Below are 27,593 nucleotides of genomic sequence, written 5' to 3'. Positions count from 1 at the left end.
AGTTTGCTTGAAATCACTTCCTGGTTGTGTTATACTGGTATGGAGCTGGAAGGGGTCGCTTCTGATTGGCTTTGAGGTAAGTTGTTGCCGGGTAGGGTTGCTGCTTGTTTTTGATTGGCTCCCAGCCCCAGCCTCAGCCAATCAGAGAGCTTGAACAGTGATTGGCTGAGGCTCAGCATGTGTGCCATCCTCTCTGGCTTTCTGAGCCTGTGTTGTTGGCAATGAGCGTCATCAGCATGGAAGAATGGTGGCCAAAGCATGAAGGGGCATACAAATGTTTAGCATATCTGGCACGTAAATACCTTGCAATGCTGGCTACAAAGGGCCATGCAAACAGCCAGGAGACGACATGCAAACATCTGTTCTCACTTTCAGGTGACATTGTAAATAAGAAGTGGGCAGCATTATCTCCAGCATTATCTCCCTTAAATGTAAACAAACTTGTTTCTCTTAGCGATTGGCTAAGTAGGACTGATTGGACTTGTAGGCTCTGAAGTTGTACATTGTTTTATTTTTGAGTGCAGTTATGTAACAACAAAAAATCTACATTTGTAAGTTGCGCTTTCATAGTACTTGTATGAGGTGAACTGAAAAATACTATTTCTTTTGTTTATCATTTTTACAATGCAAATATTTGTAATAAAATAATATAAAGTGAGCACTGTACATTTTGTATTCTGTGTTGTAATTGAAATCAATATATTTGAAAATGTAGAAAAAAATCCAAAATATTTAATAAATTTCAATTGATACTCTATTGTTTAACAATGCCATTATAACTGTAATTAATTATGGTTAATTTTTTTGAGTTAATCGCGTGAGTTAACTGCAATTAATCAAAGGCTCTATTGGAAGATTTATAAGAAAAATGTTGATTGAACTGAAATACCCAACATCCAGACAGTAAACACAGCTAGAGGCTAAACAGTTCGAAAGTACTGCATAGAGCTAATGATGCATCATTTCTGACTCACTGAACTGTCTGGTTCTCATCTATTGTATGGTGTCCTGCGTCTACCATAGTTGTACGATGAAAATTTTTGGCAAACCTTCCATGAGGGGGCATAGCAGTCAGCTATTATCTTCCCTGAACTGAAAATATAGCTCCCTCTCCAGAGGATGAAAGCAGACAGGTTTGAATTGGCCCCAAGCCATATCTTATATGGCACAGTTTCAAGCCCACAAATGCTTTTTCAATTGCTCCAATCCAGGGTCCCAAAGGACTGGCCTGCAGTTGGGATGGAAACTAAATCACCTGATGATTTCTGCTCTTGGACTACGTGTCACAAAACTGTTTTCTTTCATTACACATGAGTGAAAACATGAAGAGGCATCTCTGCTACTAGTGTGGCTAAAGGAAGTTCCATCAGCTGATCACATTCCTCACTTATTTATATTAGAGACAAAGTTCTTCCAAGATAATTTGATGCCATTTCCAGTGGCTGCTGTACTTTGGCTTTAAGGTCAATATGATCAGACCTATGAAAAAGAGCCAAGCAAGTTTCCAGATCACAGGTAGGGAAGATTGAAGTGATAGTCTGTTTGAGAAGCATTGCCATGTATGCAAAATATTTACAATATATTCAGGCAATGTAAGCAGGAGACCTGATGGATAGTTTTCATAAAGTAATACTAAAAAGAGCTAAATCAATTTTACTACAAATGTGTTTTAAACTGTTTTACAGCATTTTTTGCAATATAACAGTATACAATAAAAGATTGTTCAACTGGGATATAGTAGCATTGCGCATATTTGCTACATGTATTATTTATGTGCTATACATTTCTCAGTTTCATTAACAGCAACTTCTTTTGATTTTAGAAAGGGAATGGAGAGACTCTGAATGAGGAAAAACTGTGTCATTGACACCAATTGCTTCATATCTCCGTACATTAGGGCCAAACTCCACATGTATGCACAAGTGGAGTCATTTGTGCATGTCAGACAGGTAACCTCAGGCTTAGCAAATGCAGATTTTGTACATTGATGGGGCAGTGTATACAGATTTTGCACCCTCCTCAATCAGGCTGGCTTTGTTGCATCTTTTTGCATTATGGTCGTTCTGCAAAACCTAGGTCTCTGCCTAAGTAATTTGCCCAAGGCTTCCAATCAGTGTCAGGAATGGACTTAGAACTCTGGAAACCCTTGCTCCCAGTCTATTTCTTCAGTTTGGCAAGTTAAATGTTACTATGAGAGCCTGGGGTGAAATCCTGGTCCATTGAAATCAATAAGAGTCTTGCCATTGACTTCAGCTGTGTATTAATCAATGCTTTGATTGCATTTTTAGAATGCATTGGTAAGTTTCAGTGCTTATACAGTCTGTAGGGGCAAGAGTGAGATTGTACAGTTCATCCCGTGCTGAGGCTGGATACAACAACCCAGGGAAGAGGGTCAGAGTTCCTTGCTTGGTTCACCTCACCTTCTCCCAATCCCACCGCACCTGTTCTGACCAGAATCAAAGCTCCATTCACTCTCCAGCTCTCCTGGTCTACTTCTGCTCACTGCCATGGGTGAGGGGATGTAACGCTCTCACAGAGCCTCCTGTTGCACAGGGCAGCAATGCAATAAAATGGGCAGGGTGCAAAATTGATGCCCCCTTACTCTGTGGTGTTATGAGGCTAGTCACAATCTTGGCTAACATGGAAATCACTTTTTAAACTTCTTTGGGATAGGAAAAACCCACTGGCATGGATTTGACTGTTGTTTTTCCAGACCCCTCACTCACTGAGTTGGGAGGGATGCGCACCATCTCTTAAAATATATGTAAAAACCTATGGATAGTGGGGAAAAATCCAGGGAGAAGATAGCCCACCTGGTTTATAGTTTCCTCGAGCAATTGCACTTTTGAATAGTTTGTGTATTTAGGCAACATGGTCTAGTCACTTTTTCTAGCTGACACATTGTGTCTTGAAGCATCCCCTGAGATTTTAGGCATCAGCAACCGCTGGTAAATCACTTATTGTGAAGTGACATGAGACATCCCCAAGTGACACTTACTTCAGGATACACAAAGAGACTTCTGAAATAAGAAGGCCCTGTAGGAAGGTTCAGTCAATGGTTTTGCTGCCTAATTATTTTCATGGGTATTAGGGGATCCAATCGGAATTCATGATCTGCCCCCAGGTCTGCAGTTAGATTGCATTTGTCAGCAAGTGATTTATTGCAAACTACCTGACATATATTCCCACAAAGAAGAAAACACTTTGTCTAAGTTCCCTTGTTAGTTCTTATTAAAATCTACCTCTCCCTTCAAGTATCAGAGGGGTAGCCGTGTTAGTCTGGTTCTGTAGAAGCAGCAAAGAATCCTGTGGCACCTTATAGACTAACAGACGTTTTGCAGCATGAGCTTTCGTGGGTGAATACCCACTTCTTCGGATGCAAGAGAAGAAGTGGGTATTCACTCTCCCTTCAAGTTTCCTTCTTAAAGAAAAGGATCCACTGTTAGCAGAAGATTATAAAGACCAATTCTGAAATATAGTACAGAGCTCTCTCTCTCTCTCTCTCTCTCTCTCTCTCTTTCTCTTTTCCCCGCCCCCACCTTAAAATCTCTAATGTAGCAACATATACTCCCTCAAGTAGTTCATGGTAATTTAGATTCCCTTCTGGCTGATATTATATAAAATGTTTTCACTTTCAGAAATCTATTGGTCATCCTTTCTTATGGTCTGTGTCACAGATTTCTGCACATTGGGTGCACAGTTTTCTCAGGCCTTCCTTGAAATCAAGAATACCTAGCCAATGAGTCAGAACCTCACCATATTTGGCTTTTAATCATTTTCCACTTTCAATGGCTGTCTCTGTGTTAGTCAAACTCCATAAATGTTAAGAATTTTAATCAAGTGAAAACAGACTGAAATGTGACTCATCCCACTAGGCTAGGGATTGGTTTGATGATGTCATTTTAGTTTCTATAGCCAAAAACACGGAAAGAGTTATAATGAGTCTAAGATGATACTGTGTTTCTGTTCAGCTAAAACAAACAGTTCTTAATGTCCTTTTTAAAAAATAGGTAGGAACATTTTAATATGTTAGTTGTGTTTCAGTCCTGTCATTTCACACAGGCACCTTCCCCTCTCATTGCATGAGTCCTTCGGCTCCTTCACATTGTTCTCTGCACAGTTACTTTAAGGCAGGTCTACAAATAGCTGGGAGAGAGACACGTGCTAGCTCCACTCGTGCTAGCATGCAAAAAATAGTATTGTGGTTACAGCTGCACAGGTGGAGGCTTGGGCTGGCAGCATAGGTGGCGGCTTGGTCTAGCTACCTGAGTACAATCACGCCCAACCACTGGATATGCTGCTATAGCCTGTGCTGCTATAGCCACACTGGTATTTTTATCACACTAGCTTGAACAGAGGTAGTGTGTGTACGTCTACCCATGCTGGGAAGCACACTCCTAGCTGCAGTCTGTGTAGACATACCCTTAGAGTATGTAAGCACTACAGCATTTCCTGGACCTTCATAATCTATCAGCACTGTTATGAACTGGGTCACATCTTGTTATCAGTTGAGTTACAACCCTATTGAGATTGATAGGTGTGGACTCAGCCTTCAACTAGCATTAGGAAGAGGGTGTTTGGAATGTCAGGAAAAGAGAGAGAGAAACTTCCCCGCTCCACTGCCCCCACAGATTGTCTGCAATAACAAGGAAAACTTTAAATAGAAATTTGGTAAAATCTTGATTAGATCTCTAGTCGATGTGAACAGTGGGTATCAAAATGTATAGGAAATGAAATATTCTGGTAGCCGCAATATTAACGGGAATGAACAACAGAAGTCAAAGTTCTTATGGCCAAATCTCACCCACAGATGTTGGAATTCCATTTCTAGTGCAGCAGCAGGTCAGCAGGAGGTCTATGTGTATTTTAGAGTTGAACTTGAACACGAGGGAGAGTGTTTCTCGAGGGTTATGCTGAGTTTGTTTCTCACCACCTGAGAGCCCAACCACTGCTTTTTGGTTTTTAACACATCCATGCAACCCTCCATTTTAGCTATAGTATGTCATTCTAGTGATATTGTCCAATAGTACAAAAATGCATCACTAACTAAAACCTGGAAACACTCAACCACAGATAGCCCTCAGTTAGATGTGTGTGGTGTCCAGCCACCTTAATGAAGTCAGGGGAACGGTTGTGACCAGTGCCCATATAATATGACAAACTAATGAAATTTTCAAATAAATTGCTAAAGACATGGCAAGAAAGAATATGCTATTGCAAAATCATTTATTCCATACAAATAAAGATAGTACTCTGAATTCTGCATGCACCCTGTTCTTTCCTCTACATTGTAATTTGGGGTATCCTTTTTTCTAATTCAGATACTGTAGAATGCTCAGAATACAGCTGTGCTCTTGTTTGTACAAACTCAGCCTTTGCCAAAGAAAATAATCATCTGCTTCTCTATAATTCTGCCACCCTCACAAAGTTCTTCCTGTAGTTATACAGGGTGTATTATATTCAGCTTGCTCTTCTGACGATCTGTTCTCGGATATATTTAAATGGAAGATTATGGGTTTTTTTAAGCTTTGTTTTAGGTTTAGAAATAAACACTGGAACAAGGCAATCATAATCATGAGGATTGTATTCCCTCAGTTGACACAAATTAGGTCTGCATTGTTGAATCAATACCTCAGCACCAATTCTTTGCCTGGTTCTTGCCTGGCTGTAATTTTAGTTCCTGCCTGTACTACCATAGGTATTATGGTAGCTCTGCCATCAGGAAAGGGGACTTTTTTCTGAGAGCTGTGCTAGCCAAGCTGGAGTATAACGAGTTCTGTCTACATCGTAATTCCCATATTGGAAATCTGGTTTATAGCACAGTAGTTCCTCACCACACACTGTGGTCTTGCAGAGGTAGATGCAGCTACCAGCTTCTCAAAGGATGAGAGATATGAAGAAACCTCCCAAGGTCCTAGAGACACCAAGACTCTCAGGCACTGGAAATGCTGAAAAGATATTTCAGGGGGTTGTGATTTTCTTCTCCTAATCTCTCCCCCCACCACACTTCCTAGTTACAGGGTGGCGAGATACTTCAAATGAGGTTTATTTAAAGACTGTGGCAAGGTATAGGGCACTGACCAAATCTGAGACACTGAAAAGAGTAACAAAAACAAGGTGTTAAGAAAAGCTTGTGAGAAGCTGTCAAGCTTCTAAACTAAAGGATTGCCAGACGTTCTGGAGAGCCATCGGAATTTTTACCTAGGTCCTGATGAGCTTTACAGAATTTGCCAGAGCACTGAGTCAGTTGAAGTGCTTTGATAACCCTAATAACACCGATTCCCACAGACTTTACCTTTAGCCTTCCCTCTCAGATATGTGCCCAGCTGTATAAGGAATTGATCCAAAGCTCACTGAAGTCAGTGAAAAGATTCTGATTTACTTCAATGAGGTTGGGCAAGTAATGAAAAAGGGGCGTCATGCAACGTATGCAAAAACTGGGCAAAATGTGCTGAATAAATTATTCAACTAATCTTATTCAGTGAGCTGTACTCTATACGCAGTCTCCAGAATATGAAAACTGAAGAGCCTCGCTGAGAATTAATCTCTCTCATTTTTCCACTGAAAAATAGCAGCACTTTATGGAATATTACTAAACAGTTTCACAATATTTTCTAAACCTAAAATGATACATATAATAAATATAAAATCTAAACATAAAATGATGTACATCAAATTGAATTTGGTAGATCTAAGGATGGGTTAAGGGAGTCTTTATAATTAGATTGTTATCTTTAGTTCTGGCTGAGTTTGCTCATGTGGGGCAGGAAGCTTTCTTGCTAGATTCAAGCACCTGGAGAGGGGTTTGATATTATTTTGATAGCCCACTGACTTTAATTTAACTTTCTTTCCTCCCCCTTTTCTCTCTAGGTCATAATCCTACAATGAGAACCTCCTGAGCCCACCACTGCAGCATGGCTGAAATCAATAAGGCCGAGCATGGAGCCCCCTTGATTTCATCTATTCATGGGTGTGCCTATTTGTTTTTCAGGGCAGGACCAGGGCCTTATTCTTAATCACAGTGCCTCTTTCTCCTTTATTCTCTGTTCTCCCCTTGCCTCTTTTCTTCAGGGAGATTGAGTTACAAATCGTACAAGGCCTCAGCATTCCTGTAAAATTTCAGGATATGTGGTGGCTTGCAATTTCTTACATTTTCGTATAGGTTAGACCCGTAGAGGTTTTGTAGAGTGGACTGTATTTATATGGTACATACAGGACATTTGAAAGTGTTAAAAATGTTAACCTCAGGGTCAAATCCTGGCCCTGGCCTTCTCCACCGCATACCTGCAGAAAGGCCCAAACATAACAAAAATACGCTTTTTTTTCACTAGGTGGGTGGCCAGGCTGTGGAAAGCCCAGGCAGGCGGACTTTATTCCTCCTATGTGCCATGGAACAGAGCTCTGTGAGGGTCTTTTCACTGGAATCTACATATAAACAGGCTGGAGGCTTGGCCAGTGAGTCCATACATGTAACAAATCCACTGGTGTAAAAGCTCAAAGAGAGGGGGCCAGCAGCCTGTGCCACATCTCCCCAGGGCCTATTAGGTGGCATTTGCTGGATGATTGGGGCATTTTTTGGTCTGCAATGTTTTAGCAAAGGACTGCCTGTTCATGGGTTTTACTCTGTGTAATACATCTGTAGGTCCTTGATATGCGTGAACTGACACTAATGTAAACAAGAGTTCTGTGTGAATTTTAAGAGCAGTGTATGTGGTTCAATTTAGTATTTTAAAGTGTTCAGTTATACTATAATTCCATTTCAGAGAGGTGTTCTAACAAGATCTCCAAATCATTCCCAGTTGACCAGATGATTGCTACTCCAGAAATGCAGAAAGAAGAGGATTCAAGTCATCCACTGTGGGAGGTACTCATCTCTGGCTCTCTCTAAACCAAACCATTTGTGATTTGGCATGACTTGGATTACATGGGTAACTTTGTATTCAGATAATGTAAAATCGGGGTGCTAACAAAGTTAATTATTTGAGCTGCAGTCAGGAGTACTTAGCTAATGTATGAGATAAGAGGATGGTTTATGAGTCACCACTAGCAATTTTAAGTTTCTGAAAAGTGACTCAAAAATATGTGGCCATTAGAGGATGTATGATGAAAACTGAATAAGAGAGGTTATTGAAGACATGGAAGAAAAAGTGTCTTTAAGCATCAAGTATAAACTATAATAAAGCAGTTCAGTCTCATTTGCAAATTGACTATTGTTCTTTAAAAGGACTAAGAAATTGGTTTCTGTTAAACACTGGGCTTTTGTTCACAGGATCATTGTATAAATTGAGACAAAAATTAAACATTCCAATGAACACCCAGGGCACGTATTTCCCCTGGAGAAACTGTTCCAATGTGTTGCCCAGATGAAAGTCCAGTTGTTGTTTGTGTAACAATAAGACTTCTGAGATTAAGTTTAGCAGATAGGAAGATCCTGCATAGAGTTCAAAACCTCTCCGTTAACAGCTTTTAACAGAAAAAGATAGATGTAGAGTTGACAAGTTGGGTTTTTTGGGTTATAGTGCTTTTCAAGCAGTGTTTTACTGAGATCTTTAAAAAGCAGGCTGGAGGGGGGAATCTGCTTCACATGTGTATTCAATCCACAGTGGACATAAAGCTCGTAAAAAGCTTTAAAATATTGGAGAGAAGACAACAGGGAAAGGAAATGGAAAAGTAAAGAGAAGGCAGAATAAAACCTTTTCTTTTTAATAAATCTGTTTTGCATTGTATACTTGATTATAGAAGAAGTAACTAGGCAACTGTACTAAGAGTTATATAATGTTATACTGGGCTGTAATTCCACTGGTGACATCACTAGCCCCATAACAGAAGATGGTATTATAGCTGGGTTAGTCAAAATTTGCTGCTTTATTTTTTTTTTTCTATATTTCATGGATCTAATCCCATCCTGCACAAATTCTGACTTTTTTTCCTGACGCTTTTTCTCCCTAATTTCCCTCAGCTGCTGTTCCTGCTGCCTTTTCCCGGTTACTTCTGCTTGCCCTCCCCTAACCTTGTCCCCCTTCACTTGTCTCCCACCATGGCCTACGTGCTACTGCATCTAGATGTGTGTGAAATATCTACATCAAAAGTGAAATATTCAAAATGTGAGGGGGGTTGCATTTTTTTAACCACAAAATTTGCCTCACTTTGTGACCTGTTGGCTCAAAAATGGGCCCTTTTCCAGTAAAACTGAAAAATTGTCTAAGGGAAAATATTAGAGAGAGAAGGTGGGTGAGGTAATATTTTTTATTGGACAAATTTCTGTTTGGTGAGAGAGAGAGAGAAACTTTTGAGCTACAACTACACTGCAAATATGTCTGTTCTAAAAAGTCATACTTCATAATTTAGTTTGAAATATTAACAGCCTGATTTTTTAATTTGAAAAATATCCAGTGGGTTGAATTTAGCACAGAAGCAAAATTTAAGGGGAATGAAATTGTTTAGAATAAAATTGGGAAAGTGTGTGTGTGTGTGTGTGTGTGTGTGTGTGTGTGTGTGTGTGTGTGAGAGAGAGAGAGAGAGAGAGAGGGGGGTGGGGAAGTAAAATCGCCTGGAATAAAAACATGTCATCACTTTCACACAGCTTTAGCTGACAGACTCCACGTGCCTACTGCTGTTTCTGCTCTTCCTTTGACCCCTGTTGTTGCTATCTGCTCCTCTTCTGCTGTTGCTGTTCCTGCCTCAGCTTTCCCTGCACAGCTCCCGCTGATGCCCGTCAATCCCTGGTTTTTTTTGATGACCCTAGCAGCTGTCATCCCTCCTGCTATGTCACTTTTTCATTTTTGGTGTACCTCTCACCTTCCACTACAATTCTCCTTTCTTCACTCTGTTGTCAATAATGAATTGAAGGAAGACCAGAAGTTTCTTACGGAGGTTTATGGTTCTATTTGACAAATATGAATATGATTTTCAAATTTACAGAGCATTGGCCTATTCTGCTCCCCTTGAAGCTTATGGGAGTTTTACCATTGACTAAAGTAACAGCACTGAGTTAAACCAGTGCTGAGCACTTCTGAAAATCTCACTCAGATTTCCTCTCCAAGAGACAGGATATTACTTAGGGTTTATATATATATATAAAATATTAGTCAACTGAAATCTACATTAATTAATGATTCTGTATGTATTATCAAATTCACTAATATCTGCATTGCTATTAAACTGTGGAACTGAATGCTGTTAAATGTCTTTTGAATATAATAAAGTGATCATAATGGACCATACAATTATGCATATTTATCTGATAATTAGACTGATTTTATCTTATTGTAATAAACCTTCCCTTTCTGGAGCGTTCTTCTGACAACTGTTGTGACATTGTTAGGCAAGCATTAGATGCAATTTACCCATTTAGTTACGATTGCGTATAATTGAATTTAAACTCTTAGTATTGTCCAGCTTGAAATGGTTTAGTTAGTGGAACTGTGTATTTAATGGTTTCACATTTAATCCAGGCGCTGACCCAAAGGTTTTTGAATAGCAAGTAATGAATTCAACTGCCCTCTTGAGCAATTTGAATGTGATATAATTTCTAAACCACCTGATAACAGTGCTGCTTTTATCTATGAATTCAGTATTTCAGTTATTAATCTGAAGTGAGGAGGGGTTTCGTTTTGAACTGGTGCAGATTATGCCTGTAATAAGGGGTCACCTTTTACATGTAGTGGACTCTGGTTTGGTGACAGTGGTATAGAGCCGACTTCACAGAGCAAAGCCCGACCAAACCAGTGGCAGAAATGGTAAAGAGCAGGTTCAATTGATCTAGCAGTGGCAAAGAGCAGATATCACAGAACTGGAACAGGTAGCTGCACGTCAGAGTGTGACTTGATGGTGTGCATTTCTCTGGACTAAGGCAGGCAGAGAAGAACCACCTCATTGTGTGTATGTCTATATTGTTGCTGAAAGGAGGCTTCCCCATGTGGATGTACAGCTATGTTATCTCTGTTTGAGCTAGCATGCTAAAAACAGCAGTGTAGCTAAGGGTAGCACAGGGGACAGCTTTGACTAGTGCTGGACTACAAACCCACCTGGGTATGTACTGAGGCACCTAGCGCAAGCTCCCACTCATACTACCCTCAGCTACACGGCTGTTTTTAGTGCATTATCTCGAGCTCTGCTAGCGTGTCTGTCTACCTGTGCTCGGAAGCATGCTTCCAGCTGCAGTGTAGACATACTCTGAGTCTAATTGGACCTGTGAGTAAGGTTTTAAGGGGGTGGGAATTGTTGTGTGACTAAGAATACTGGACCCCGGCAAGCCAGACAATTAATATTTGGTACTCTGAGGTTGGCCATGCTCCTAATACACTGATTGGAGTTGGCTCATTTTGCTGTATGCAAATATATATATGTGGTTATCATGTTTCCTTTGTTCCCTGACACCCCCTCTCCTGCAAACAAAAGGTATTTATGATTCTTTGAGTGCTGGTCCTTATGTATATTCAAAATGTGAGTATACATGACCACCATGCACCTGAGAGTGAGAGAACCTTGCAAGAAGTGTCCTTTGGTCTGCACTGGTGCCATGGTTCCCTTTGTGCTCTGCACTGAGGGCATAAGAGGAGGTGTGAAGTGACCACCTCACCAGTTCCTTCTTACCACCACATGGAATGAATTGGAATCCGCCAGTGTCTAAAGCTAGCCTCTCATCAAGTTTGTCTTCATCTCTGTAAATATACTTATGTATAGTTTGTTAGTGTTTTTATCGTTTTCTGTATAGTTAGTGTAGCTTAGTTTCCCCAACTTGGGGACTCTTTCCATCTCCCATGTAGGGGGTAGGACTGTGCCCTGAATTATGGGATTCAAAAAAGGCTTCTCCTGCCTCTGCTTCTTGGTCAGCAAAGACCACCAGTGCTCTCTTTATTGCCTTGGGGAGGTGTATATCTTCACTAAGTACAGTGTCTGTTGCTTCTTCCCACCCCGGACCAGCAAGGAATAAAGACTCTAACTGAAGAAGAACCTTATGGAGAAAGCAATGAGACTCCAGTCAGATCCAACCTTGGAAACCCACCCTGGAAACTGGCAGGAGACTTTGAGCAATGTGCCTCTGAGCACAAACTCTGGAACAGAGGCTGAATTAGTTAAACTAAAGACCCATTGTCTTGGGCTTCTCAGGATAGTAAGGGGCACTCTCGCAGGCATAAAAACAGATCCCTCTCCAAGTCTATTTCCAAGAGAAGGGATCCCTCCCTGACTCCTTCCAGGTGAGTCTTCATGTGTGGATCCCAAGGGCTTAGGTCTGCCCACAAAGGGAAGTGCCCAGGAGCAAAGTGCTCGTGGTACTGGCTCCAGTGCCCTCTAATAGGTTACCTCTAAAAAGACCGTGACCTCTAATAAGTCAAAGGACCATCAACCGCCAGTATGGATGAAGAGCTCCAAATGGGACGTTCTCTCCCTGGCAGTACTGACCTAGTTCTGAAAGGACACACCGATCATTAAGTCTTTCATGGCACCAGATCTGGTGGAGCCAACAACCAGGACCCCTTGTGTATCAGGATGGACTAAGACAAACACTAACCTGAGAATATCTTTGTCTTCCTGGACCCACAATCTCTTCCATTTTGGGGCCTGATACTTCCGAGTCACATAACTGACCCCAGAAGAGTATTCTACCTGAAGAAGGAGGAATCTCTCCCCTATTCCATCCATGAGCTGGAGCTTTCCTTCTGATGGGCTGAATCCGATGTCCATGATGAACCATCACTTCCTCAGCCTAGGGAGGTTAGCCCAGACAGGGCTTTGAAGGTGTCTTAGACCCATTGTCTGCCCAAACAGGGTTCCCTCAAAGAGAATGCTGGTACCCAGTGCCCCACAGTGCACCCTAACCAGCTGTTGACCCTTAATATTGGCCCTGTTGCATGACACCCTGGATCCATGCGCTCTACCAGAGAGTCACACCATCCTTCCACTCCTGGACAACAGCAGCCAGCTCTGTAGGAGTGTGTGGAAGAGGAAGACCACAAACTGGATCTGCTGGTTCCAGCAGTACCAACAAGCATATAATCTTCCTTACCTGATGAGGCAATTGCCCCATCTTCACTGCCCCCATTCGATGACCTTAGGCAATATTAAGAACTATTTCAGAGGCTGGTGGCAGCTCTTCAAATTCCATTAGAGAAATGGAATTTCTAGAAATGGAATAGAGAAATTATTTCATGATGCACAGCACAAAGTTTTGGGCATCTTGCAGCCCACTGGACCCAATTGGGTAGTGCTCCCAGTGACTGAGGCCATTATGGAAACAGCTAAACTTCCAACTGGTTAAGTTCTGATTCCTAAATAAGGGCTCCATCCTTCAGACTTACTCATGAATTCTGCCCCTTTCACAGTTCATCCACCCGGCTCCTCACTCACTAGTAGTACAACCAGCCATGGAAATATCTAGATAGCAGCACCCTAGACTACCCCTGTTGGACAAGGGAGCTAAATGCCTTGACTTCCAGGGGAGGAAGGTATTCACATCCACCAGCCTGCTGTTCAGAACTTCTAACTACCAGGCTCTGTTAGTGAAATATTATTTTATGAACTACTCAAAGTTACTGGAGTTCAAAGATAAACTCCCCCAGGAGGACAGCCCTTGTTGAGGAAGGTAGACTCATGGCTGAAACCTCACTGCACCCTGCAGTGGATGTGGCTGATACTGCAATTATGATGCACTGATCGTCATGGATCCACTCTTCAGGGTTCCCCAGAGAGGTACAGAACACCATAGAGAACTTGCTCTTTGTTGAAACCAATCTTTTTGATGAGAAAACAAAATCTTTACACTTGTTTAAATACTGCAGGTCTACCCTCCAATCCCTGGGCATTTATATTCCATCCCCAAAGAGGATTCACCATAAGCAACCATATAAGCCAAGGCTTTTTCCATGATCTTTCTACCACCAGCAAACTACAAAGCACCCCCCAAGCAACAAAGGCTGCAGAGGACAATATATGCAGCCTCATCCACGTCAACGGCAGCTACCCAACCTCAGCCATCAGCTGAAGGTTACTTTTGAGGGATGCTTGGGAGCTGTGACCTAACAACAATGCCATCTCTACCCATTTCTTCAGTCCACTTTGGTGTCTGGCTAGTAAACTTTGCCCCCAACTGGAGAGCAATAATAATGGACAAGTGGAGTACTGGATATCATCCACTCTGGCTGCGCTATTGAGTTCCTCTCCCCACCTCCTCCAAAATCTAGCCCTTCTTCAGGGACTGCTGTCATGAGGAGATTCTCTGGCAGGAGATAGATTTTGTCCTCAGTTGGGGAGCTATACAGTGAGTGGGAAGGGGGAGGGTTCTAGTTCAATTACTTCGTCTCCAAAACAAAAGGGAGTCTGGAGGTCTGTTCTTGACCTACGTCAGCTAAACATTTAAAAATTAAAATACTGCATGGTTACAGTGCCATCAATAAGTCCTTCCTTGGGAAAAGACACATGGTTTGCAGCTCTCAGTATGAGAGATGCTTACTTTCATGTGGACATCCACCCATCCCACAGAAGGTTCCTCAGGTTTCTGAAATGCTACCAGTGCAGAGTACTCCCATTCAGTTTGGCAACAGCATCCAGGTTGTCTCTGTGGTGGCAGCACAAATTAGGCTGCGTTGTCTCCTGTACTTGGATGACTGGCTTCTAACAGGCTGATATCGCCTAGTAGTTCTGTTAGCAACCTTCTTATTACTGTATCACCTGGCATCCTTGGGAATCTGCATAAACATAGAAAAGTCTACCCTGATTCCCATGCAAATCATAACCTTTATAGGAGCAACCCTTGAGCCAATCACAGGAAGGGCCTACCTCCTTGTGGACAGATTTCATGCCATGAGCAGTCTAATAAACCAAGTAACTGTCAGATCTCAGACAACAGTCTGGGTCTGGCTTTCCCTGTTAGTCCATATGCCCTGTTGTACCTGTTTAACACTGTTTGCCAGGCTACACCTCTGTTGTCTACAACCATGGTCCCCTTCACTGTATGTGCCAGACAGGCACACCATGACCTCTGCAGTGACAATCCCTGTCAGTGTCACAGCTTCACTCACCTGGTGGAGGAATCTGGGACATGTATGTGTCCCTTTCCTACCTCCCACATCTGACATGATGATCACAGAGGCATTCATCATAGGGTGGGGAGCTTGCATGGACGGTTACACTGCACAAGGTACATGGACATCTCAGGAAGCCAGGTCAGGTTGGCCTGCAATGCATTCCTTCCACTCAGACAATCCCATCCTGTCCAGATAATGTCAGCCAACAACCTATATAAACAAACATAGAGGGGTGAAATCCCTTCCACTATGTGTAGAGTGATTAACTTATGGAACTGGTGTATCTGGAATCACATCACAGTTTTTGTGACACACCTCCCAGAGTCCCAAAACTCAGTGGCAGACAGCCTCAGCAGGCACTTTGCTACCGATTATGAGTGTGAATCACACAGTTCAGTGCTGACCAGCATCTTCACTCAGTAGGGTACAGCATCTTGGGTACAGATGACAAAGAAGTGCAACTTACATTGTTCCAGAGCAGCACAAGGTCAGCACTCCGGGGGTGATGACCTCTGGCTATCCTGGACAGGCCATTTGAGGTACGCCTTCACTCCCATCCTGTTACTACCCCAGGTTCTATGGAAGATTCGTCATGACAAAGCATGATTCATTCTCTTTGCACTTAACTGGCCCAGATAATTCTGTCAACCCATCCGCATTCAGCCCTTCCCAGACCTGCTAACTTAGGAAAGCGTCAGGATCAGTTGTCCTAACCCAGACTTTCTTCTCCTCACATTTTGGTGTTTAGATGGGCATCAATCCTAGAGTGTTCATGTTTGGAGGCCGTACAAGTTATGCTTAATAATAGGAGGAAAGGCTCTACCAGAAAATGGACTTAGCCAAGCAGAGGCATTTCTTTACCTGGGCACAACAGAATCAGATATTCTCTGAGTCAGCAGGTATTCCTGCTATTTTAGACTCACCTTCAAGATGTCAGATCTCTCTGATAGCTTGCTGCAGGTTCACTTAGCAAAACCACCCTGTCTTCTATTGCATGGTTCACCATGTTATGTTGCTTGGATACTAGTACAGAATCTAACTTCCCCCTGATTTTTTTTCTTCCTTTGCTGCACTACATAATGCTTTTTCCTGCAAGAAACTGAACACCTCCTGTGAGATTCTGAACATCCTCAACTCTTCCTGTGGGAAATGGAGAGCCCTCAGCATTCACGGAAGCCTATAGTAAAGAAGGATGAAGGCTCTTTGAACACCCAGGGCAAATAAGTACTATTAAAACCTGATATTTTCCTAGATAATGTAAATTCCATGTGTGATGTATGGTACTGGACATTTTTTAAACATTTGCAAAGGGTTTTTACATTGGAAGCAATATCATGTGCTTTTGGATCCCTTCAGTTTTTAAGTTGAAAGGATATATAAAGTCACAGCATTTTGTTTCAAATGAAAATGTAGTTTCTAAGCAATAATGAACATGGGTATGGAAGGTGTTTTATATATATATATATACACACACATGCATACATACGTATTACTGTCCTGAAGTTCAGCAGCCCTTTCCTTCTACAAACCCCTCAGTAAGGGAGGAAAAATAATATTTGGACACACCAATACTCCAGTCCTAGGGACCATGAGGAAGGGTTTCACAGATTGGTGGTGGTCCATGGACCACGGTTTGAGGATGGCTGATGAAGATTTCTCATGTTTAGATAAGGGCCAGATCCTAATACTGTCATTTATCTTGAGTTGTATGTTACTCTAATGAAGTTACTGGGTCTGTTTCAGTGGCATGTTCTATCCGTCTATATGTGTATATATCGAATTTTGCTGTCTGAAATGGGAAGTCCACAACATGAGGAAAAAGGAAGCAAAACTTAACAGTCACATCTACATTATTTGGCAAGATACATAGATTATGGATATAGGCAACATGTTTCAGTATTAATTAGGCCAACTTGTAAGGATGCTTTTTTATCTAGATGTCTGAGAGAAAACAGGGGCTTGATCCTTCTGCATACTGATTATCTGACCTCCCATTGACTTGAGCAGGAGTTCAGGATGTGCAGCACACTGCAGGATCAGATCACAGGTGAATTTTGGCTGCAATTGGTTCCTGTCAACTTAGGGCTGTATTAGTAGAGTCTAAACTGGGTGAAATTCATCATGTTTTATTATCAGTCAAACACAGAGAGACTGAGAGAAGTATTGTCAGGTCCAATTTGGACCATGTTTTAGTATTAGTTAAAAACCTAATTGCAATAATTCAATGAATTATTCCAGTTGAAACAATTCTTTTTAATCATTGTGCCATTTCATGGAAACCAGAAACTGAAACCAGTTACTCTATTTCCTTATTCAAACTGAAAGTACAGTACAAGGATTAAGGCACTAGATTGGAGCTCAGGCGGACCTGGTCTTCGGTTTCTGGCTCTGCCACAGACTTCTTATGTGACCTCGGGTCCTGATCCTGTGTGGTGCTCCATACAGATGCTGTCCTCCTGTCCCGATTTTTGACACTTGCTATCTGGTCAGCCTACCTGCTGCTGCCTTTTTTTGTTGTTTTGCTGTGTAGATGTATCCTCAAAGTCCAGGTCAACTGATTCAAGCTTGCAGGGATCATGCTAGGGGGCTAAAAATAGCAATCTAGACATTCTCACTTGGGCTGGAGCCTGGGCTTTGAGATCCACCCTCCTCACTGGGTCTCAGAACTGAGGCTCCAGCCTAAGCAGGAATGGCTACACTGCTATTTTTAGCCTCATAGCATGAGCCCAAGTCAGTTTACCTGGGCTTTGAGACTCGCTGCCATGGTGGGTTTTTTGCTGCATAAATGTGCCCTTAGACGTGCTTTTTAAACGAACCACATCCTTCTCAGAGAAAGGAACTGGAGTGTTATTTGTGTAAGCGCTAGTTGCTGAGCTGGCTGAATAATTAATTTCTCAGTTTGGCCAGCAAACTAAAAAATCAGCGAAAATATTTGGTTTGGTTCTGAACATATTTGGAATTTGTCAGCAAATTGGAAAAGTCATTTTGGGGCCAGCAATCTTTGTGATTGTGGGTCAGCCCCTCCATTCACAGAGCCTTTGGTCCACTGGTTAGGGCTCTTGAGAAACCCATTCTGGGGCAGGGAAAACAGAACGGAAAAATAATTTATAATTTTATAGGATTATACAGCAGGATTTTACGCAAGATTTCCCCTAATTATTCTTGATCTGTTGCTTATTCTGTTGTGAGCATTTCCATTTGAGTTTGAAGATTTCTTTGCTCATTTTGAGGTGAGGCAGTCTGAAGGGAATCGTGCCAACCCTAACAACTTTGCCTAGCTTTTTTAGGCTTGGACTCACCCCCAACGAAAACAGATTTTGAATGACTGAAGTACTCCAAGACCCCACACTAATAATTCAGAAACAAAGACTAATACTAGTTTAAAAAATAAAACTGACCATGTTTGTGAAATAGCATTAATATTCACCCCCATTTCCGCCCCCTGCGCAAAAAGTAACTGAAGAGAGATCCTTTCTCCCCATTCCACACAAAGAATCTAAATTATTTAGTGAAACATAAAGTGACTGGGAAAATTCTAGCAATAGACAAAAGTGTGATTTATTTTTAAAGTTGACTCTGTTCCTTTAAGTGAAAAATTTAGTTGCAAGAGAGTGCAGAGATCTCTGAGCTGCTAAGAATGATGGTGGCTGAAGAACTGTTATATAGGGTGGGATTTTCAAAAGCACTCAGCATTGGGCTAACTGTTCCATGGAAGTCAGTTGTAAAACTTGCATTGACTTCAGTGTGGGTAGAGGTCAACCAAAGCGGTGTGCTTTTTAAAATCTCACTCCTAGTGCCTGATCCTGTACTTACTGAACTTAAAAGAAAGGCTCCCATTGCCATCAACAGACATTACACCAAACCAGTAAAGGGCCCCATCTGGCATTTCTTTTTGCACGCTAAACTCCTGTTGATGTCAGTGGGGTGCTGGAGGCAAATGAGGAACACGTGATTGGGCTGAGAAGTCAAATCTTATAGCGTAACACTATTTGTTAAAGATGTTTTCGTATTTTTGGTTTTTTAATGAGTACACTTTATCCTTTGACAACAGAGGACAAATTGAAATAACGATCTGTTAAAACAGTATTGTTTTCTAAGGAGATGTACTTAGCAGAAGATACACTGAAATATTCATTGGAACTGCAGTGTTGGGAAAAATTCTCTGAGGGCTAATGAATCCAAAGTTAAGGCTTGATGGCCTAATGTGCTTCTAAAAGGGAGGGTGAGGGGTGAAAGACTCTGCAAACAGAATGCAAATCAAAAGGGGTCAAAAGTTCTGAAAACTCTGAATTTTATCAACATGAAGTAGGGATCACTGCCTGAGGTATTCTAAAGTTTCAGTAGTCTGTGTTTGGGGACAGAACGGTCTACTTTGTTGCATGGGTACAATTAATGTTCTGTTTTTTCTGGATGAGGAAAGCAGTCATTTCAGTAAGATTAATCTTTTTATGATGAATGCTCCAGATGCACAGGTTTGCTAAAAAGTGACTGATTCATTAGTGCTTATGCAGCACTTTGAGAAAGGAAAATGTTATATAAATGCAAAGGCTAGAATTCATATGCATCAGCTGCCGTTTTAATTATTCTTCACTTTGGTTAATGTATGTCTGGCAAAGCTATCGAAACTGAAACAAGTGAAGTATTTTTTTTCAGTTAGAGAAATTCTGTCTGAATACAATTCAGCTATTCCCAGACCACCTATTGAAATGTTATGTCTGAACTTGGGCCTTAGGATCGTTTACATTAAAAAGGAGTTAGATCCCCCTTGTCAATTTATTGGGGGGGAAAAAGAGTATATTATCTAAACTTCATTTATATTTAAAATCATTAAAAGATCCTGAGAATTCAGAACAAATTAGTTTCACTGAAAGATCTGAAGTGCAGGAAATAGATTCAGGCATGTTAGATAAAGACCTGTTCTGGCTCTATTGAAAACAATGGCAGATTGGCCATTGAATGTAATGGGAGCAAGAGCAGCCTTAGTTGCTCAGTTAAACCAATAGATAGACAACTAATTGCAATTGAGGGGAAAGATGGTCTCGTGGCTAAAACAGAGTGCAGGAGTTTAGAAGATATGGATTCTATTCCCAGCTCTTCCACAGACTTCCTGCATGACTCAAGTAATTAAAAGCCCATTTCTCTATTTTATATCAAAGGGGACAACTCACGTGATATAGGGCTCCAGGATTAGCCTGTTATCGCTCTGTGCCTTAATTTCCCCATCTGAAAATCTCCCTGCTTGATGGGAGTATTGTGAGGCTGAATTCATTCATGGTGGTAAAGCACTTTCAGATCAAATGGAAGCTGCCATAGAGGTGCAGCATAACCTATTATTAAATGTTCTATATATTTAAAGTTATAAAAAAAACTTTTTAAAGACTACAAAATGAGATTGCTGAAATCAGCTACAACACATTATAAACTGGCATCACCCTCATAGTTTGAGCAAATATTTAGTAACATGTCTGAGTGCACATTTTTGCCAGCTTGATACAAGTTAATGAAGTATATTTAACTCAGAACGGTTTCTACATATGCAACAGAATGGGAGTTTTTCATGTTATGTTTTAAAGAAGCCCTCAGGTGGGTACAGGAATTTTAATTATCCAAATATGTGCATGCTCTGAAGAACAGTAGGCCAAGAATTGCTTGTTTTCTTTGGCCTGGCCTGGAACTTTAACTTTTGGAGACAGCTAGAGCAGTCTTGTATACCCCCACTATCTGTGTCCCTGAATCCCTGCCAAGTATGCATGGGGGTTCCCTTGCTTGCCTCCTCACTGGATGGGGAAGTCATTACAGATACATCTCTGTGGAGTTGGGGAGCCCACAAGGACAACCGTAGAGTGCAATGCACCTGGACATCTCGAGTTCTGGAGTTGTGAGCAGTTTGAAGGGCTTGTGAAGCTTTTCTTGTGTTCATTCAAGGTCACCATGCCTAACATCACAACCATCCCCCCACATGCAGAAGCAGGCAGTCTGTTGAACTGGTGCATTGGCAATCAGATCTCCCTGTACCTCTCAGGAACCAGAATGTGCTAGCGGACTCTCTCAGCAGACACTTTGCGGTTGATCACGAGTGGGAGCTATACGACTCTGTGGTGAACAATATTTTCACTTTATGGGGGACTACCTCTAGGGACCTGTTCGCCTCCCAAACAAACAGGAAATGCAAAATATACTGAACCAGAGGAGGCCTAGGTTGCCACTTGCAGGGCAACACTATTTCTTCCATGGTCAGACCATGTTTTGCACAAGATTCGGCAGGATAGGGCATGCATCATCCTCATTGCCCCCAGCTGGCCCAGACAGTTTTGATTCCTGAACCTCCTATGCATGTCATCTTGGGCATCGATCATTATTCTGCATTTTCTGATCTCCTGACCCAGGGGAACAGCAAGATGAAGCAAGACCAACCCACGTCCACTTTATCTCAGGGCTTGGGTTTTGTATGGACATTGTCTTTAGAATGATCATGTTGTGAAGCTATATAGAGCATCCTTTCTAATAGCAGGAAGGATTCCGCTAGGAAATGTTACCTAGCCAAGTGGAAGAGTTTATTTGAGGATATCAAAGACATATATCCAGAGAAGCTGTGGATATTCCTCTTATTTTGGACTGTATTCTTTCATTAAAGACAGCAAGTTTGTCCATCAGCTCCTTTTGGCAGCAATCACAGGGCTACTCTATCTTCCCACACCCATTGAGTAGCAGATTCTGGAATGGTCTAATCAGAACCTTTCTGGATATTAAAAAAAAAAAAAAAGCCTACCCCCAATGGGACTTGAATCTTGTTCTCTCAGTACTTATTATGCCTCCTTTTTGAACCATTAGCTTCTTGCTCCATGTGTCCACTTTCCATGAAGGTTGCATTCCTGGTAGCCATCTCTTCAGCTAGGAAGGTTGGTGAACTTGGAGCACTGATGGTGCTATAAACAAAATTTCATTGTGTTTACACCCTAAACTCACCCCCAAAGTAGTCTGAGTTTCACCTGAACCAGTCAGTTCACCTTGTGCTCTTCACAAAACCACATGCATCCTCAGAAGAAAGGAGATTGTTTGTCTCCATAGCGGAAAGAGTCAGGGGTTAGGCTGTATCTTCTCAAAGAATTTCAATATGGATCTCAGGATGTATTTTGTTCTGCTATCAGCTGTCTAATCTTCCCCCCAGACTCAGAGGATAAGAGTTCATTCCACAAGAGCGTAAGCAGCGTCCATAGCATCACTTTAAGAAATGCTTCTCCTTGATATCTGAAAGGCAGCTACGTGGAGTTGCATTCACATGCTTACAAATCATTATGCCTTGGTACAGGACTCTTCTGCTGATGCATCTTTTGGAACGGCAGTCCCCCATTCGGCTCTGCCACCTCCAACCTCGCCCCCTCCTCCTATTTGAATGCAGCTTGTCAGTCACCCACAGTGGAATTACACATAGGGATCAGCACTTGAAGAAGAAGAGAAAGTTACTTACCTTATAGAAACTGGTGTTCTTCAAGATGTGTGGTCCTTGCTTGTATTCCACTACTCATTTTCCTTCTCCTCTGCTTTGGATCTTCTTTGATTTGCAGTGGAGAAGGAACTGGAGAGGCGGTCTGTCTGCTCTACCCCTTATTTCCTCGGTTGGAGGCCTGAGGTGAGCCAGGGTGCAGGTGTGGACCAATGGATGCTGCTTTCAGAACTCTCTCTCTCCTCGTGCATGGAGCGCATGTGTACCCCTCGGTGGAATACAGATAGGGACCACATATCTTGAAGAACCTCCAGTTGCTATAAGGTAACAAACATTGTCTTTCTGGTTCACATATTAACATCCTGCTTTTGAAAGGGAAAGTTTCCTAGAGATCTAAATCCTGTTATTGCATCAAATCTCAAACTAATTTGGTTCCACATTTGATACCAGCAAAACTATGCAAATGGGGACAAAATCATCAAACCAAAACTAACCTATGGGCTAGGAATGAGGTCTGGCTAAGGGAAAGCTGAGTGTGTTAACACAGTAACCTTTTGGACTCCAGGGCCTCTGAATCAGTTCTAACTAACATTTGTGATGTGATTTCAAACTGAATTTGCAACTGTTTGCACAGCTCTAGAGAGGACCTTCCCTAAGCAATTGCCAACCACCTGATCCCTTTGTTCTTTTTTTCTCCCACAGCTGCCTTTCCTAATCCAAGGAGACTGTGGCCTTGCTACCTAAGCAAACAGTTTAAGACAAACAGGGCCCTAAAAGGCAGCACCAGGTAGGAGTGATGGAGGATTGTCAGGGAGAGGATTCACTGATGGAGGGGGGTTGGAGTGAGGGGACATGGAGGGCTATAGGGAATTATAGGGTCTGCGATACTTTGGGATAGGGTAGCATCTGAGATCTTGGGACCTTATCCATAGAGAACTTCATACTAGAGCTTGTCACAAAGCAGGAGAAAAATGTTGTGAAATTTTCATCCCCAGTCACACTTCGAACTTTAACAAAAAAATTCACTTGAATTTTGAAAAATTTTGACCAGCTCTATTTCAAATCTTCTTGAAAGGTTCCTTGTTAGTGGAAATGCATCTTGCTATGTGGGGACAAGTTTTCTGTGTATTCTTATGCTCATTTTTGTAATAAGATCATGTAGTAAACTGTCCTCAGCTTATTAAAAGTGTTTATATTTGCTTATGCTGGAGACTGGTTTGCCTATATGTATGTGTCATAGGTCTCACCCCCCTCTGAACTTTAGGGTACAGATGTGGGGACCTGCATAACACCTCTAAGCTTAATTACCAGCTAAGATCTGGTCTCGCTGCCACCATTCAGATGTCTGAGTTATCTGGAGAAAACTGTCTTCCCCCCCAAAATCTTCCCCTCCCTGGGTAGCCTTGAGAGACTCCTCCACCAATTCCCTGGTGAGTCCAGATCCAAGTCCCTTGGATCTAAAAAACAGGGAAAAAATCAATCAGGTTCTTAAAAAGAAGGCTTTTAATTAAAGAAAAGAAAGGTAAAAGAAAAAACCTCTGGGAGACAGCATACAAGCTGATCTCACAGACAACAGATTTAAAACACAGGATCTTCCCCTGGGCAAAAACCTTAGTACACACAAGAATACCCAAATTTGATTACTCCCCTAATTGCACAAAGACAAGTTACAAAAGAAAATAAACATAAACCAATTTATTCCTTTCTAAAACTTACTACTCTGATAAGAGGCTGGTTCCTTGATCTTTTTCACTCCAACTGAAACTGACTCTAAACGAAGGAAACTTCCCTCCTTCCTTTTGAAACATCTTCCCCATTTGCACCCAAATCATGGCAAGAAAGTCTACCTCCCACTGCAGCCACTGGGAGCAGGGATTGGACTCTTGCTCTGGCTGCTCCAGACTGTGACTCCCTGGCTGCTGATGCTGATACCTTTTCCCCTTCAAATGGCCAGGAAGGATATAGCCTCTCCCAGCAGATGGGATTAAACATTCCCACCCAGCAGGAGCAGGTGATCCCATCCCAGAAGTCAGGGGGACACGGGTTGAGCTTCCCCAGCCGCTGAGCTGTGCTGGGAGGATGAGGTAAAGAAGGGTAGAGTCTACTTCCAGTGACTAGCTGGGTGTAGAGGATTCAGATGGTTCTCTCCCAGGATCTGGAATGTTAAGTAGAGCACTCTCCCAGTGGCTGAATGGGAGGTGAGGATTTAGGTAGTTGCCAGGGGGTGGAGGCATATTGACCAGGGAAAGGTAAGTAGGTAGACCACCATTCTGGCTGCCAGGGCAGTAAAGCTTCTTCCAGAAGTTTGCAATAATCAGGGATCTTCCTCCCAGTAGGTAGGACAGAAAGTAGAGATAGCCCCAGTAACTTGGGGGCAGATAAGTGAGAGCCCCTTTATGGCAGTCCAAGCAGGGTAATCCCCCTTACAGTAACTAGCGGGGGTTGGTAGCTCTTGTGGTGTCTCAGGGGCTGGGATGGTGGTAGGTGTTGCAGCAAACTCAGAGGGAGGTGGATCGTTTAACTTCCACTCGGTGTTCAAAAGGGAAGGGGAGAGCCTCTTCCCAGCAGCTTGTAAGGGGTAGAGTCCCCTGTCAGTGGCTAAAGACAGGGTATATATTCTCCTATCCCTGGCCCCTTTCAGCAGCCAGGAATGTCTGTAAGGAGCAGACCACTCTCTTCTCAGCAGCCTTTTGTTCAAATACGTTTGAGTCTCTTAATAAATTGCTCTGATACATTATCTTTACTGTACAGCAGCAGGAAAAGATCCTGAAAATATATTTGTAAAAGGAAAAGTTCAAGGAAAAGTAAAGCTAGTTCTGATTCGGTTGTTTACCATCAATCAGACTGTTGCTTGGCAGGGACTGGATGACTATGAGCCTGAACAAGCTGAAAAGGGGCAGGAAAAGAAGTGGAGGCAGCATTCTTCCTATTTAAAGCTGCATCACTTCAAAAAAGTGTTTGCAGACTGTGACGGAGCTGGTGCTGAAAAACGGGGCTTGCAGACTTTGTCCTGGAGCTAGTGCTGAAAGGAAAAGATCCCACAGCTGACTTCATGGTGCTAAAATAAGCTTAAGTTTTTGCACTTTTTGCTGCCCAGGAGGATACACATGTCTAATATTTAGACATGATGGCAATCTGGGTGCAAACAAGAACTTTTTTAATTCTTGCTGCTTTATTAGGGCAATTTATAACAATAAAAGCACAAGAAGAATTTGAAGAAGAATTTGTGGGTGGTGAGTTTCCTTTTTTCTTTGTGTGCAGCCTGTTTATTGCATAGTTTGGATAAAAAGTGCACTAGAAAGCCTGTGGGATACAGTAATTGTGAGACTTCGTGATTTAAATGCAGAGAAGGGGGCTGAGAGGTTTGCACCTTGGGAATCTGATCGGAAGACAACTGAGCTTTTTTAAGCTGGAGCTTTGCAGGGTTCCCAAGTCTCTTGCCTTCGGTGGAAGATCGGGGGAGAACAATTAAATGCAAAATGTTTCTGTGGAGCATTTAGGAATAAACCCGGTTGCTTGGCATTAACTCCGTGTGGGGCTGGGGAAACTGGAAAGTTTCAACAAAAGAAAGTGCTTGGGTTGAGACTAAATGCAGTCTCTGGGGTTGGAAACTAGCCTGAACAATCTGAGCCGAGTTGAGAGAAATAAACACAGAAGCCTTGCAGGGTGGAGTCTTTTTGCACTGAGCTGCATCTGCTTTATTACATTCTTTCTTTCTTTCTTTCTTTCTTTCTTTCTTTCTTTCTTTCTTTCTTTCTTTCTTTCTTTCTCCCGGTTTACTTCCCAGGGACAGGATTTGATGGAATCCAGGCTTTTCTTGCATGATACTTCCCCACCCTTTTGACTTGCTTATCTGGACAGTGATAGTTTTCTCCAGGACGTTTGAAGGAAGCAAACTTCGTACTTTACTTATGTGGCATGGCAGGCTTTATGTTCCTTTATACTTAATATCATGTAACTGCAAGAAAGTGATGGATATTCAGGAAACTTTATAGTGGCCTTTTCTACTATATTGCCAAATTCAGATGCATTGGTGTATTATGTCTTTTTGAAAAGTGTAAAGACTAGTTATATTTAATCCAGTAGGTATAGTGCCCTAGGCTAGGTTTCTTACATAATAAATCAAAGGTTAATGGGAAAAGACGTAGAAGTGACTAATAGGCTAAAATTCAATGCAAATGACAATGATTTTATTGCATCCTATCATGCAGTTTCCCGTTTGTTTGTTTGTTTTGTTATGTTTTGTTATTAAATCCTCTCCCATAATCTGCAATACAGGGCACTGCATAAGTGATGGGAATTCAAATCCTAATGAATAAAACAGTGAAATTATTTTGAAAATGTTTGCACTCCTGTGGGAGAAAATGAGAAGTTTATGATTCTGTACATTGTATAAGAAGCCCTATAGAGGGAGCACTTTGTGTAGACTTGGGAATATATTTCATATGGTTGCCATAAAGCGGGACATATCTTGTACATTTTTCAGATATAATGGTAACTAGAAAGGAAGAACCTAGATGTAGAATATCAGGCTATTAAATGAAGAACATGGAGCTTCTAATTTCATTAATGACCTTCCTGTAACTTTTTTTAAAAAAAGGCAAATTTTAAATGAGATTTCTGCAGGCATAATACATGCCATTTATTTGATCATTGCTATTATGGGAACTGTGGGTTAAGCCCTTGATGTAACAACATTTTTTCAAATGCACTTTATATATACTGAACTCTCAGTAAACAGTAACGTGCATTTGATAGGCCAGATTGTGAAATGTGGTATCATAAGATAACTTGTCTCTTGCATCATTTTCAGTTATTGCTCTTTCTGCTTAAGAATGCACTGGCTCGTGTTTAGCATAATTACACGAGGAAACTCCTCCTGCCATGCTCAGTGTAAAAAAGAACTGTTCGATTATTTGGAAAGAAAATGTGTTTGTATTGAAGTGGGGAAGGAAATTCATCTCTATAGTTTGTTTGTATCTCAATCTGGTGCACTTGTTAAGTTGTATGTGAAAAATGGCATTAGATTCTGATTAAGAGCCTGATTTAGGCCCATAAATGCAAAGAAAATTCACAGCTTAGTTTGTCCTTAGCCCACTTTGTTGTCATTGCAAGTTATTGCA

The 27,593-nt window shown here is 41.8% G+C and overlaps 1 protein-coding gene across 2 annotated transcripts in view; it reads left to right on the top strand.

Moving 5' to 3' along the window:
• The first annotated feature begins 1,381 nt into the window (after positions 1–1,381).
• The window catches only part of COL5A2 (collagen type V alpha 2 chain), a 205,954-nt gene continuing 179,742 nt past the window's right edge, over positions 1,382–27,593 (top strand). Inside the window, exons 1-2 of one of the 2 annotated variants that reach the window (XM_045032274.1) lie at positions 1,382–1,515; positions 7,764–7,864. Coding sequence is in view for 1 of the 2 variants with exons in the window: in XM_045032272.1 (XP_044888207.1) it covers positions 25,595–25,703 (109 nt within the window). In the remaining variant the exon portion in view is untranslated. Of the gene's footprint in view, positions 1,516–7,763; positions 7,865–25,428; positions 25,704–27,593 lie in introns of those variants that run through there. The other variant, XM_045032272.1, reaches the window with a different exon arrangement.

The sequence above is a fragment of the Mauremys mutica genome, chromosome 10, assembly GCF_020497125.1.
Source record: "Mauremys mutica isolate MM-2020 ecotype Southern chromosome 10, ASM2049712v1, whole genome shotgun sequence".
NCBI classification, from domain to species: domain Eukaryota; kingdom Metazoa; phylum Chordata; order Testudines; family Geoemydidae; genus Mauremys; species Mauremys mutica.
This window is presented reverse-complemented; position numbering and strand designations above follow the sequence as displayed.